The 14,682-nt window shown below is 63.0% G+C and overlaps 1 protein-coding gene across 1 annotated transcript; it reads right to left on the bottom strand.

Moving 5' to 3' along the window:
• Window positions 1–369: 369 nt before the first annotated feature.
• On the bottom strand, window positions 370–13,816 carry FBXL16 (F-box and leucine rich repeat protein 16). Its single transcript, XM_005522806.2, has 6 exons — window positions 13,695–13,816; window positions 4,623–5,333; window positions 3,369–3,877; window positions 2,976–3,060; window positions 2,346–2,409; window positions 370–1,708 (listed from the first exon to the last, which is right to left on the bottom strand). The coding sequence occupies exons 2-6, from the start codon at window positions 5,316–5,318 to the stop codon at window positions 1,560–1,562; spliced, it is 1,503 nt and encodes a 500-aa protein (XP_005522863.1). The 5' UTR covers window positions 5,319–5,333; window positions 13,695–13,816; the 3' UTR covers window positions 370–1,559.
• Window positions 13,817–14,682: the final 866 nt, after the last annotated feature.

Raw genomic sequence — 14,682 nt, 5'->3', positions numbered from 1 at the left:
CAGAGGACGGTATGGGAACCGTGCTGGGAACGGGGACTTCTGCAGGGCTATGGCACCCCGAAACTGCTGCTGTCCCCTGCAGGGGTGCGGGGACCCTCTTTGTGCCGCTGTCCTGCCCAACCCCCGTGTCCAGGGACACTGCCGAGTTTGGGGGTGCAGGCAGCCCCCCACCCCCGTGCCAGGGTCGCTCCGGGCCTCAGCAGTGCCACCCTGGGACTCCCAAACCCCCTTCCAGGGCCACGAGGACCTTTGTGCCATTTTGGTGTGAGAAAGGGGCGTTTCGGACAAAGGAGGGAGCGGAGCCGGCGGTTGGTGCAGCAGTTCCTTCCCGGCCGATACAAAGGCAAAACAAACCGAAAGCGTGTCCGTGTCCGTGTCCGTGCCCATCCCGTGTCCGTGCCCATGTCCATGTCCTCATCCATGCCCACACTCCTCCCACGGCTGCTGTGGCTGCGGGCAATGCCCCGGGGGCGGCCACCGAGCCCCGACCGTGCTGGGTCCCCGTGGGCACCCCAGCCCCCGCCGGCTCGGTCCCATCTCGGCTCAGGGTCCCCCCCGGTCCCCCGCTTGCCGCTGGCATCGGGGCGATGGCTTTTCAGCTGGAAGAGCGGTGGCGGTGGCAGTGTGTCCTAGGTGCCACCTCCTGTCGTCTCTCTGTGCTGCCGGTGTCGCCGTGGTGGCTCAGACGTGGCCCTGGTCCCCCGGGATGTCCCATCCCAGACGGATGGGTCGCTCCTCGGCGTTGGCATCACCCCCGCAGCCCCACGGGGCGCGGTGGGGTCCCCAGGGCGACGGGGGATGCTCGCCAGGAGAGCCCGGCTGCCGGGGCAGGATCCGGCCGGGGCGAAGCCGCGTGGAGAGGCTCAGTGGGGGCTGTCACTTGTCACCGTCCCCCCGGGTACCCCGAAACCTGCCGTAGCACGAGACTGAAGCAAGCGAGCATGCGAGGGCGGCGGGCGGGCGGAGAGGGACATCCTATTCACCGGGAGAAAGTGCCCCGAAGGCAGGGCCGGGATCTGGAGGGGACACGCAGCACGGGGGTGGGGTGGGGGGTGTGAGCTCGGTGACGCGCTCCAGGGGCGTGAGGGGACCCATCCAGCCTCCGCCGCCACCCAAAAAAAGCATCCTCCTCTCGCCCATCCCTGGGAGCATCCTTTGGTCCCCAGGAGCATCCTTGTCGGCGGGGCCGTGTGCCCACTCGGCACCGGGGCGGGGGGAGCAGGATGCGACCGGGGGGGTCACACAGCGTCGCCTTCCCACTTTGGGCTTCCATGATGTCCATTCGTCTGTCCGGAAGGGATTGGCAGGACACCGGGAGGAGCACGGGCGATGGCGGCGGCGTGGGGGGAATTTACACGGTACCCGGGGGAGCTCCGACCAGGGGCGACGCCTTCCCCCATCTCCCCCCGGAGCCCCGAGTCCTTCGGGGGCGTCGATGCGGGGGATGTCCGGGCTCGACTGGAATCGGGGGCGTCTCTGGAATCCCCCAGCAGCCGGAGGGAGATGGGGTGGGCGATGGTGGCCGGGGTGGGCGCGGGAGCGGGCGGCCGGGTCCGGCGCTACTCGATCACCATGCAGCACGGCAGGTGCTGGGAGAAGTACTTGAAGAGCTCCGGGGTGGCCCCGGGGCAGTTGGTGAGTTCCAGCTCCTCCAGCTCCTGCAGCTGCACCAGCCCCGACAGCCCCGTGGTGGTCAGCAAGGGGCAGCCTGCAAGGACACAGGGTACACTCTCAACCCAGAACACCAACGCTCCCAAAAAAAATACTGTCCCAAAAAAATAGCATCTCAAAGGCACCGGATCCCAAAACACCAAATCCCCCCAAACAGGACCAAAGGATCAGGACCTCAAAATGCCAGCACCTCAAAACTCACCACACCCAAAAGACAGAACGCAAAAAACCCCAGTGTACTTAAAAAAAAAGTACTCCCAAACCCCCAACTCCCAAAAGAAATCACCCAAAATATCAGCATCAAAAAAATCCAGCGCACAAAAACCAGTACCTTAAAGCACCAGCATCCCAAAATACCAAGACTATCCAAATTAGCACCAAAAAAACCCCCAGCAGAACCCAGAAAACCAGAATGCTAAAGAATAGTGCTCCAAAACACCAGCACCCCAAAAAACAACACCCAAAACACCACAGCACTCCAAGAATCCAGCTGTGGATCTTTCCCCACAACTGGGCTGGGTGCAGGTGCCTGCTGGCTTGTAGGGGATGCTGGCTGTCCCCAGGCTGTCCCCAGGCTGTCCCCAGGCTGTCCCCAGGTCTCTCTCTGTCCCCATGCCCTGTCCCTCCCCAGCCCCTGGGGTCTCTGGTCCCTGGTAGAAGGGTGAGGGTCTCACCAGCCAGTGAGAGGAGGCGCAGGCTGCCCATGCCCAGGAGGTGCTTCAGGCCAAAATCCTGCACCTGGAAAAGATGGGATAGGGATGAGGGGTGACACTGGGGACAACCACAGCACCAGGGCTCAGCATTGCTGAGCTGGGGTAGGGAACTGGGTGCCAGGGCTGGGAACCTGAAGCAGGGTGCAGGATGCTGGGGCAGTGAGCTGGCTCTGGGTGCCGGGGCAGGGAACCGGGATGGGACAGGGTGCAGGGAGCTGGGTGCTGGGAAGGGGAGCCTGAGCAGGATGTGGGATGTTGCAGCAGGATGCTGGGGCAGGATTCTGGGTGCAGGGCTGGGGTACTGGGTCTGGGTTGTGCGACAGGGAGCGGGGAGCCAGGGCAGGGAGCCTGGTGCTGCAGCAGGGCACTGGCTCTGGGGATACTGGTGCTGGGGCAAGGATGCAGGGTCAGGGTGCTAGGGCTGAGTCCTGCTAAGCTCACAGGAGCTCTCTGCTTCCTGGCACTGAGTCTTGGGGTCTTCAGCCAGCCCCAGGAGCCCACCCTGAGCTCATGGCCCAACCCCAGGGAGGTGCCACCATGCCCTCTCTGCCGTGCTGAGCCAGGACGGGCACAGCCGTGTTCCACACCTACCTGGCAGCACCAGCGCAGGTAGAGGCTCCGCAGGGATGACATGGTGGACAGGTAGCTGAGGCCGGTGTCGGTGATCCGCACGCACCTGCCAGGACACGGGGTGTCAGGGCCAGCTGGTCACCCATGGGTGTCCCCAAACCATGGCCCCCATGCTGCACCCTTTGCTTCCAGCGTGGCTCAGCATGGCATGGCTTGGCATGGCATGGTTTGGCATGGGGTGACATGGCACAGCACAGCTCGGCACAGCCTGGCATGGCATGCACGGCATGGCATGGCTCAGCGCGGTATGGCATCACTCGGCATGGCTCGGCACAGCTTAGCATGGCATGGCACGGCTCAACACGGCATGGCATGGCTTGGCATGGCACAGCACGGCTCAGCACGGCCCTTTACCTGTCAAGCACCAGCTCCTCCAGCTTGTGCAGGTCGCAGGCGATGTACTCCAGGGCCATGTCGGTGATGCGGGGGCACCAGGACAGGTCGAGGCTGCGCAGCTTCCGCAGGTTCTCGGCCACCAGCTCCACACCGTCATCGGTCACCTTGGAGCAGCCCGAGAGGCTGAGGACGCTCAGGTTGGGCAGGCTGTGGACCATGTTGACCACGCCGTGGTTGGTGATCTCCCAGCAGGAGTTGAGGCGCAGGGTGTGGGTGGTGTAGCCCTGCTTGGCGGTGAAGTAGGCGAGCGCCGTGTCCGTCACGTGGTAGGCTTGCAGGTTGAGCTCAGTGAGGTTGGGCAGGAGCTGCGAGATGGCGGCGATGGCATCATCGGCCACGTTGATGCAGTCACTGACGCTCAGCGCCGTGATGCGGGCGTTGAGGCTGGACCACAGCCCGGCCTCTGTGAAGTCGTTGCAGCCTGACAGCTCCAGCCGCACCACGCCCTGCATCTGCTCCAGCATCACCTGCCGAGGGGCAGGGGGGTCAGGCCATGCTGGGCACTGCCACCCACCCTTGTGCATCCCCACTCCCTCTGAGCCCTCTGTGGCTCTTCCCACTGCTCCCAATCTTGCCTGGGTCCAGTCTTCTCCCTGGAATCTGCCTGGCATGTCCTCAACGCCTGCCTTAGGACATTCCAGCATCAGTGGGGAAGAGGAGGGGACAGGCAGGGACCCCTGGGTGCAGCCCCAGCACTGTCCCAGGTGCTGCTGGCAGGGTTGGCATTGAGGCCCACTCCCAGCACAGGAGCTGTGAGGTGAGGTGTGCCCACGGAGCAGCTGCTGCAGTGTTTGGCCATGGTGCAGGGCAAGGATCTTGGTGGGTACCTTGCCTAGCCCCCTGAGTTGCCCCATCTCTGTCTGACCCTCAGCCCCTTGCTTGGGCGACTCCCTTGTTGGGGAGCAACCAGCCAAGCAGGAATGTCCCATTCCCAGAGCCCTGCTTGTCACCCACTGCCACATCAGAGCCCAGCAGCACGGCCACCTCACCTGGCTCTGCCTTCCACAGGCAGCAGGGGTGAAGCCCCAACAGCCTCATGATCCTGCACAGGCTGCACCCATCCCACTGCCCAGACCACAGGCAGCACCCTTGGGATGGCCGTGCCACCTGCCTGCTCCTTCCCTGCCACCAGAGAAAGCTCTGCCCATGTGGCTGTCCCCAAGGCCACCAGGACATCTCAGCCACTCCGGTCACCTCAGCAGCATCACCTACCTCCAACCCCGCATCTGTGATGGTCGACCTCTTAAGGCTCATGGACTTGACCCCCTTCTTGGAGAGGGGGTAGTTGTCAATGAACTCACAAATGTCCAGGTCAGAGACGCCCACGAGGCAGAAGCCGTCGAAGCCGCGGACGGCGAAGCCCTGCAGGCTGACGAACTCCTTCTCTCCACTGGGCAGGATGTTGTACAGCTCTTTGGTGTGCAGGACGGGCGTCAAGCCCACCCAGAACTTGGGCTGGTAGAGCACCCGCCGCCATGCCTTGCACACCTGTGCCAGCACGCACTTCTCGCACGCCGAAAAGTACCAGAACAGGCGGTTGAGGATCTTCTCGTCCACCGCCAGCTGCCTTTCCGAGGGCGAGCCTGGCAGCCGCTCTGGAGAGGGCTGCTCCGAGCCTTCGCTCGTGTTCAGTCCCACCAAGGAAGCGCCAGGAGGGGAGGAGACGCTGGCCAGAGTGGCCAAGGAGAGCGGGGAGGCCAGGCTGGGGATGGGCAGGTCACTGCGGTGGGCTAAGGCCGGGCTGAGGATGGCAGGCACGGAGGAAGGCTGGCACAGGCGGTTTTTCACGGCAGGGGTGCCTTTGGTGATGCTGGCGGAGCCGAGGCCGTTGGGTTGCGTGGGGATCTTCACCAGTCCATTGCGGGGCAAACATGGGGGCTTGGTGTCGCCGTTTCTCGGGTTCGACATCTTCCACGGGTCTCTCTGTAACACAGGGGTGTGGGATGAGGGGCTGGGGGGCTGCTGGGGACGGTGGCCACGGCTGGGGGAGGTGGTGGCACCAGTGAGGGGGAAGATGCTGGGGGTCCCTCGGGCCCAGGCGGTGCAGGGCTGCTGGGCACAGCCATGGAGGGGACATGTCCGGGACACAGGGCAGGGTCCTCCCAGAAGCTGCATGGCCCTGGCATCCCCCTGTGATGAGGGATGGATAGGGATTTGTCCCTGGACATTCACATCCCTCTCTGAGCCTAGAATCCAGCATGGCTAACCTGAGATGAAGAAGGATCCTCAGACTGCTTTGGATTGGAAGGAACTTCAAAACCCATCTCATTCCACATCCATGCCATGGGCAGGGACACCTATCCCAGGCTGCTCCAAGCTCCATCCAGCCTGGCCTTGGACACTTCCAGGGATCCAGGGGCAGCCACACTTCTCTGAGCACTCTGTGCCAGGGCCTGCCCACCCTCCCAGGGAACAATTCCTTCCCAATATCCCATCTATCCCTGCCCTCTGGCACTGGGAAGCCATTCCCTGTGTCCTGTAATTTTATGCCACTGTCCCAAGTCCCTCTGCAGCTCTCCTGGAGCCCCTTTAGGCCCTGGAAGGGCTCTGAGGTGTCCCTGGAGCCTTCTCCTCTCCAGGTGAGCACCCCCAGCTCTCCCAGCCTGGCTCCAGAGGGGCTCCAGCCCTTGGAGCATTTTTGTGGAGGGGAGGGGGAAGAGGCAGAGGAGCAGAGCTGCCTGTGTCCATCGTGCCAGCCGAGCACTCAGCAGCCGGTCTGTGCCAGCCGTAGCGCCGCTGATCCTCGCGGAGCCGTGAGGCAGCCGGGCAGCACCCGGCAATCCGGGCCAGTAAATATTGCAGTGGCAGCAAGGCCGGCTTCCCACCGGCCCCGCCGCAGCCGCCATCCATTATTCAACGCATTTCCCTCTATAAATATGGAGGTGAATTATTGATGGGGGCTCAGCCCCCTCCCCCTGCCCAGCCAGGGCCTGGCACAGGGCCCTGCCTGACTGCTGCCTGCCCTGCCCGCACCCTGTGTGCCAGTGCCACACCAAACCCTGCCAAAAAGCTGATCCTGGCAAGCCCTGGGGGACAAGGAGCTGGAGCACGGGAATGCAGCTTCCGGTGCTTGGAGCTGGGGACAGGGACCTGGCCCTGAAGCCCCGAGGGGTGGTTGGCACATGCATCCATCACTGACAGAAACTGAGGACCATCTTGCCTGCCAGCTCCTCCCAGACCCAAGATAAAAGCAAGGCAATTATTACAGCTGCTTGATTTGGGATGGGGAAAGTCAAGCCCTGGTGGAGGGGCACCGAGGGAAGAGCATCCCTCTCATGGCCAAGCTCCGTGGTCCCTGAGGGTGCTCCATGCAGCCTGGGATCCCCTGCTGCCCCCATGCATCCCTTTCCCCCTCACAGCATAGCTGGCCTCATCCAGCTTCCCTGGAGCAGCCAGGGAGGGAGCAGCCACCCAAAAAAAGATCTCAGAAGCTCAGTCAGGTGCCGGTGGCACATCTGGAAAGCCCACGGGATGGCGAGGCACATGGCATCTCCCGAGGACAGCGTTCCCAGCACAGCGGGGCCGTGGGACGGGGCTGGTGGGAGCTGCCGCAGCATCTGCCGTGCTGCGAGCGGAGGTGCCAGCAGACAGCCCGGCTCGGTGGCAGCGTCCCGGCGAGATCCAGCCTCGGGGGACGAGCCCAGCCCTGTGCAGACAGTCTGGCGCCGCTCCCGGCTGGGATGCAGCCGCTGCTGCCTCCGCTCACGCTGCCCGAGAGCGGAGCTGGGCCGCCGATGCTTGGACATGTGTTGAACTCGCTTAAAAGCAGCAGAAGGGGAGGGGAGAGAAGAGAGAAACTCGAAACCAGCGGCTCGCTGCTTGGCAGCAATTAGGGAAGTAAACAGAACGTGCACCGGGGTGTCTCCCACAGCCACGGATCCAAACAGGCACCAGCGGCACGGAGGGGCCGCAGCCAGAGCTGCTGGGCACGCTGGATGATCCCAGGGAGAGGGGAGGCGGTGGCAGAGGGGCAGCCCCGGGGCTGGGGAGCCCAAGGGACAGGCACAGGAGGACACGGATGCTGACAAGCCACCAGACTCACGTGCAGCCAGCAGGAGGTTTTGGCACCGTGTCCAACCAGCTCAGAGCTGGGCTGGGCCCCGAGGCCGGGCTCAGGGAGGCTCAGTGGGTTCAGCAGATTTCCCACTCCTGCCTTGGAAAGCTGAGCCAGGTCCCCCCTGCCCGGGGTGCTCAGGCTGCCTGTCCAGAGCACAGAAATCCCGAACTTTGAGTGAGCTCGGAAGTCACTTCAGATAGAAAGACAGAGATTCGAGCCTCTGGGCACAGGAGGATCCGGGCAGCGGTGGGGGGAACCCAGGCTGGCATTTCTCTCTGGGGAAATGAACAGGCAAGAATTTGGGTGTTCCTACCACCCCCAGGCGCGGAACTGTGCTTGGGGAAAGACCCCAGTGTGGAGGAGGTGGGCTGGGGAGGGCAGTGGGTGCAATATCCGTCCCTGGGGCAGTGCTAGCAGCTGTCCTGTCCTATCCTGTGGCACAGGAAAGCCCCAGGCTGCAGCCAGGCATCCCCACAGTTCTTGCAGCCCAGGATTGAGCCCGCATTGCTCTGACGTCCAAAGTGCAGCTCCCACAGCCCCTGGAGGTCACAGCTGCTGAGTTCAGGGACACCCAGAGCACTCCCAGGCCCTCCCACCCCAGAGACAGGGATGGACAGACAAACACAAAGCTGTCTTGGATGTGTCAGCACAGACCCTCCCCAATGTTCCAGCAGCTCCATGAACACCTCCATAGGCTCTTTGGCCACTCCAAAGCAGCAGGAGAGCAGAGATTTGTCCTTTTCCCTTCTCCCTGTCATGTCACTGTTTGCAGATTGCATGACTGGGCCAAGCACACCATCGTCATCAGGATTGTTCAGCACTCGGTACAACCATCCTCGCTCGGGGGTCCCACAGGAAGGGCCCAGATTTGCAGCCCCCCTCTGCCACAGCCCCCTTTGCTCTCTCACGGGGAAGTTCCAGCTGCCAGCCCAGAGGGACAAAACCTGACAAAAGCAAAGGTCAAAGTCCTTCAGTCCCCCAAATGCACTCCAGGTGCACATTTCATAGGCTACGTCACTGCCAGAGAAGTCACTCTGTTCAGGAGGGGTTTGTCACCCACGGCAAGTGATGATGCAGTGCTGGGGGGCGGATTTGACGCAGGGAGAGAGAAGAAAGCTGGGGTCTAAGAGCCTGTCACCAAAACATTGCAAAGACCATGAGGATGCTGGGGTGAACAGGATGGAAACTGCCAGGAACACAGAGCTTGTCCAGCCTGTTGGAGAGTTGACTATCTCCACGTGGTAGTGAAGAGGGATGAGGGCCTTAAGAGACGGGCAGAGCCATCAGTCACCCTGTTGGTGGTGGGACTGGCTGAGAGATCCCTGGCTCCTGGATCAAACAGGATCGGGGGTGAGCTCTGGGACAGCCAGGCTTGCAGCTACCGAGGGCTCCGTGTCAGCCAGACCGGAGGCCACGGGACACCCCAAACGTGTGATCTGCAGGGACCCCGGCCCTGCTGGGGTCAGCACCGGGGACAGAGGCTCCAGTCAGTACCACAGCCAGAAGCTCCGGTCAGTACTGTGGCCAGAAGCTCCGGTCAGCACCGTGGACAGAGGCTCCGGTCAGTACCACAGCCAGAGGCTCCGGTCAGCACCGTGGACAGAGGCTCCGGTCAGCACCGTGGACAGAGGCTCCCCTCAAGGACACCGCGCTCGGGTCCCTGCGATCATCCAGCACTGTCGCGCCGGGCCCTGCGAGGACCCTCCTGCCCAGGTCCTACAGGACCTTTCCTAAGGGAACCAGCATCACCCCGCTAGGGCCCTGCGAATATCCAACATTGCTCCAACAGATCCTTCTAAGACGTCCTACTATAACCCAGCAGGCTCCTGTGCAGCTCTGCTACTGCCCCACCAGATCCCAGAGAGAATCTCTGATTGCCCCACACACTCCCCGGCGACCCTGCTGTCACCCCAGCGGGTCCCTGCAGCCCCCGCTGCGGCCCCCCAGCCTCGTTATTGCCCTGCCAGGACCCAGAGCCGCTGCAGAACCATTCCGAGCAGCCATCGCCGACACCTACACGCACACGGGGATGTGCAAAGGCCCGGCCGGGCCCGCAGAGCCCCGCGGAGGGTGGGCACGGGGGGATGCCCCCGGTACCGGGCTCGCTCCCGCTCGCACCCGCAGCCGCTGCGTGCACGCGCGCCGGGGTTGCATCAGCTGAATTCATTAGCCCGTCTATTTTTACTAATGCAGCAAATCAAGTTGCTCTACAGGCGGAGAAAACACACCCGACACGGAGTGCCGTGGCGGAGCGCGCAGCCGAGGCTTTTGTCCAGCGCTCCTGAGGGGATGAGCTTCCCTCGGCTCCCAAGGCTCTGCGCGATGGCCCCGGGCAGCAGCTAGGCTCCTGCCGGGGGGGCCGAATCTGCAGGCCGGAGCACATGGCAGCGATAAAGACATCCCGCTGCACAGCTCCGTGCTGTGAGGCTGCCTCCTGCTCTGATCCCGCTGGATCAGAACACGGCCCGTGCTGTGAGCAGCGGCTGTGCCACCGCCGACCCCCGGGGCTGGGTCTCTGCGGAGGGCTCGGATCACCCCAGCAATGCAAAGGAGCCGCTAAAGACCCCGGAGGAGGCAGTGGCTCCCCCGGAGATGGAGGGGCAGTGGTTGTGTTTGGGTAGGGAGATGCTGTACCTGTGTGTGAGTGTGCACAGGTGGATTTGTGCTCACACGGCTGTGCTGGGAGAGAGGCTCAGAGCACGGCTCCAAACTCAGTGCTACCTTTTCCTTTCTGCACAATCCAGGAATTCAGGGTAGGGAAGGGCCTTGCCTCTCCTCCCGGCCCTGGAGACCTGCTGTTTGTGTGATGGGAGCTGAGAAACTCCCTCCTGGGGCTGCCCTGAGAGCTCCTGGGGAGACCTAAGGGCTGAGAGCAGCTTTCCTGCTTCCTTGATGGCTCCCAACGATGCCAAGGAGCTCATCCCACCTTGCAGCGGACAAAGAGGCTTAGCAGGGGCTGGGAAATGACTGCTTTGAGTCCCATTGCTGGGGGCTGCTGCTCTCAGTGCCGCTGGCCTGGTGAATCCATTGCTGGGTCTTGCAGCTCATGGCCAAGCAGAGGAGCTGCCATGGAACCCCCAGCGCTGCAATCTCTCAGGCCCCTCAGCCTTCCTAAAGGTCAGGCTCAGGCTTTGCAGGGTCAGGCCCATGCCCAGGGAGCTGGGAAAAGCTGGCTGAGGTGCCAGCACCAAGTTCTGCTCAGGTCCCCACCACTTTGGGCTTTGCTGAGAGAGCAGCTCCGGTCCGGGGACACTGGGACCTGCAGCTCCTGTCCCCCAGCCCCCAGCATGGGGGAGTTACAGGGGGAAGGCAGAGCTCCAGCCCCAAGCCTGGCCAAGCAAAACTTCCTCACAACAGGGTTCCCTCTGACCACCAAGCCCCTCCTGCAGCAGCTTTCAGATTCTCTGCTAAACCCTCAGCAAATTCTGACCTCTCTCCTTCTTCCAGGCAGCCCCTTGTCTGCTTGGGAGGAATCCCCCAGCCAAGAGGGGCACAGGAGGGACAGATTCAGGGCAGAGCTGGACCCCTGGTCCCCTCCAGCCTCTTCTGGAGATCTAGGTTCTCACACCATGGAAGGATGCTCATGCTTAAGCCAAGCTTCTCCCTGCTCTCCACTGACCAAGGCAAGGAGAAGAGGGAGCAGCTCCTGGATCCTACCCAGCCTGGTCTCCTCTCGCTACAAGCCCAGCCAGAGCCCAGTGACAGCTCTCGGTGTGTCCCAGCCCCTCCCTCTGCCCCTCCCGAGCCCAGGAAGGGGTGAAATGCAAGATCCCATAAGGAGCCAGGAGCAAGGAGAGCTGTCTCCAAGCCCAGGATGTGGATGTGCTCCTCAGGTGCTGCTGGGACTTGTGTCTGCCCAAACCCTTCATCCCTCCAGACACAGCGACAGCCACACAAGCTCTGGTGCCTCTTTTCCCCTGGGCTTGGGGGTCCTGCTGGGAGCTGGGGTTGGGGTCAGGCAGGGGGTCTTGGCACGAGGCTGGTGGGACACCAGGGCAGGCAGTGCCCAGCCATGGCACTCCTTGGTGAGTGGGTCTGTGGGTGCTAAATGCCAGCACGAGCTCCAAAAGCCATCAGATGCCTCATGGAAGCAAAAGCACTATCCTGATCCTGCTCCCCAGCACAACGCCCTGGCCTGCTGCTTCCCCTGTCCAAGAGCTGGGCAAGGATCATCCCTCCAGCAAGGAGAAACCCTGGAGAAACATCTGCTGAACTATTTCCTCCCCAACCACTCTTCTCCTGAGCCCTGAGCTCCTCCTGCGAGCCACCAGCCCTGGAGCACCCAGCACACGTGGCTGGTCCCCGTGGCAGGTGGGCAGAGGTTGGGAGGGGGTGGGATGCTGCCAAAGGAGCTCTGCTCGCCCGCGCACCCAATCCTGCTCCCTCCCACACCATCAGCACCCACTCGCCTTCCCAGTTCCCTTCCCACTCTCTGGGTGCTGCTCATTCTGCACGGGCACTGCTGGGGAGCAAGAGGAGATTGGAGATGGAGAAGCAGCTACAGGCAGGACGATGTGGCTTTGCCATGGAGCTGCCAGAGCCTGAGCCGGGCACAGCTTAAATCTGCAGAGCAGAGGGGCAGGATCCAACCTCCAAACTCAAAGTGCTCCCACTCCTGTTGTCCTTCTGTCTGTCCCCATGGGATGGCAAACACAGTTGTGACCCCACTGCAGGGGACAAGGGAGCCCTTTCCCCACTCTCCCCTGGCCCAAGCCAGGGTCAGTTCTCCCCCGGGAGGAGAATTTGGGGAGTCATGAGGGTTCCACTGCCAGGGCTGCTTGTCCTGCTGCTCCCCAGTGCCGTGGAGCCGCTGGCACGGGGAGGGGAGCAGGCGAGGGAATCGATGTGGGGGAAGCCAGCTCGGGGAAAAATAGATATCTAGCTCATTAAAAATGGATGCTTGAGCGAGTCCTCCCCACTCCAAAGCCACCTCCCTCCCTCTTCCTGGTAGCCGGAGTGAAATCAGCACCCAGCTTCCAGAGGAGGGGAGATGCCAGCACGGCATGGTGCTCGCTGTGTGCCTGCTGCTCCCAGCCTGCTGAGCCCCTCGGGACCCCCTGGACCCTGGGCAGAGGGTGGGCATAGGGAGGGTCTGCCAGGAGCATCCCTGGTGTGGGGATGTGTGAATCCCAGTGCTCTGGCCTTCCCTGCCCCACCACTGCCATGTCCCACCAGCACCAGCAGATGCCCAAGAGGCAGAGCCACCTCAGCCCAGTGCCCCATGGCACCCCTGGACCCCCACGTGGCCAAGATCTTGGGGGTCTCTAGCTGGTTGCTGCCAGAACCCCGTGCCTCAGTTTCCCCCAGCCGTGCTCAACCCCAGCCATTCCATGGGGTCGAGTCTGCCTGGTCCCCAACCCCACACACTGATCCCCCTGCCCATCCCCTGCTCCACCAAAACAAACTCCTTGTTCCCATCCTGGACTGATGGGAGATCCACGGCCCCATGCTGGGCTCTGCAGGACCCCGCTGTGGGGCTCAGCCCCCTCAGCCCCATCCCAGCCAGGGCCTTCTCTTTCCTCCATCCCCTGGGCTCTGGGAATGGGGGAGGCTGCCCCTGTCCCCCCATCCCTTGGCTGGTGTCACCCTGCACCCACAGAAAGCCACACCGAGGTTTTGGGGGGGTTTGGATGTTTGAGTGCAGCCTCGGGGATGCCAATGGTGCCACCAGGGAGGACAAGAGGAATTTTAGAGGCTGGCAGCAGAGGTGGAAGGGGACAAACATCAACCCCACACTGGGGCGACCCTGTCCTTACAGCGATGTCCCCTTACACCCCCAGGCCAGAGCAGCCCTGAGGGATCCACCTGATCCCCTCTTTTCCCTGCCTTTCCCAGCCGGTGGTGCCTGGCTATGCTGGGGGGGGGGGGACACAACACATCACCTCATCCCCCCCACATCCCCCCCCTCCCCAAACCAAGGGGGCGGAGGGGGCAGGATCACTGGGGCGGGGGAGGGTCACACCGACCACCATCCTCTGCTGAGCTACCGGGAGGCGGGGGCGGAGGGGGGGCCACCGGACCGGGAGCCCCGGGGCCGGGCCGGCTCTGCCGCCGTTATATAACGCGGCTCCATGATGCGGGATGCGGCTGGGGATGGTTGCGGTGCCGGTGCCGGGATCGGGATCAGGATCGGTACCGGTGGAAGAGGCACCGGCACCGACCCCGGCATCGGCACCGACCCCGGCACCGGCTTTGTGTCGTGAAGGGTTTTCCCGAGCGGCTCTTACCTCCAGCCCTGTCTCCCGAAGCTCATGCCATGCCTTGTGCCCGTCTTCTTTCGGTTGCAGCAAAAAATCCCACCGGGAAGAAAACGGCGAATAATCCCCCCAAAAATCCCCGTTGGCAAAGGGGCCGGATCCCGCCCGGCCCCCGCCCCAACCCCGCCAAACAACAGGAAAAATAAGCGGGGAGTGGAGGGGGGGAATGGGGCCGGATCCGGATCCGGGGGGATGGAGAAGGGGGGCCCTGCTGCCAGCCAGCCCAGGGAGCTGGGAGCACACGCACACGCGCGTTTGCACACACGCACACGCGTGTCACCAGCCGAGCTGTTAAAGGGACACGGACACCGGCAGCGAGAATGGAGCGCCTCGGGAAAGCTCCGGCATCGGCACCGGGAGAGGCGAGGTGAGGGAGCGGGACACGGGGAATGACGCGGGGGGGAACGGGCAGGGCTGGGCTGGCAGCTGGGTGTGCAGGGAGAGAGGGGTGGTGGGTGGGGGAATGCAGGGGTGGAAGGATGGGGGATGGAGGGGGGATGGAAGGATGGAGGGGGGGATGGAGAGATGGAAGGATGGAAGGAGGGATGGAAAAACGGAGGGAAGAATGGGGAGATGCAGGGAGGGCTGGAGGGATGAAAGGATGAATGGAGAGGTGGAGGGATGGAGAGAAGAATGGAGAGATGAGGATGGAGGGGTTGGGGAGGATGGAGGAGTGAAGAAATGGAGGGAAGAATGGTGAGAGGAAGGGATGGAGAGGTGGAGGAAGAAATGGAAGGATGAAAAAATGGATGGAGGGATTGAGGGAGGGATGGAGGGATGGGTTGGATGGAGAAATGGAGGGAGGGAGGGTTGGAAGGCTGAACGGAGGGATGGATGGACAGACAGATGCTTGCTCTGCCTCTCTCCCCAGCAGGGCACGGCAGGCTGGAGATCCCTGTGCAGATCCTGCTGCAGACCTCGCTTACCCTTGCAGCCACCTCAGGCTCTGCTGGCAGCC

This window comes from Pseudopodoces humilis, chromosome 18 (genome assembly GCF_049639895.1).
Source record: "Pseudopodoces humilis isolate 2021_Gansu_Grassland_sample_001 chromosome 18, ASM4963989v1, whole genome shotgun sequence".
In the NCBI taxonomy this organism is placed as follows: domain Eukaryota; kingdom Metazoa; phylum Chordata; class Aves; order Passeriformes; family Paridae; genus Pseudopodoces; species Pseudopodoces humilis.
This window is presented reverse-complemented; position numbering and strand designations above follow the sequence as displayed.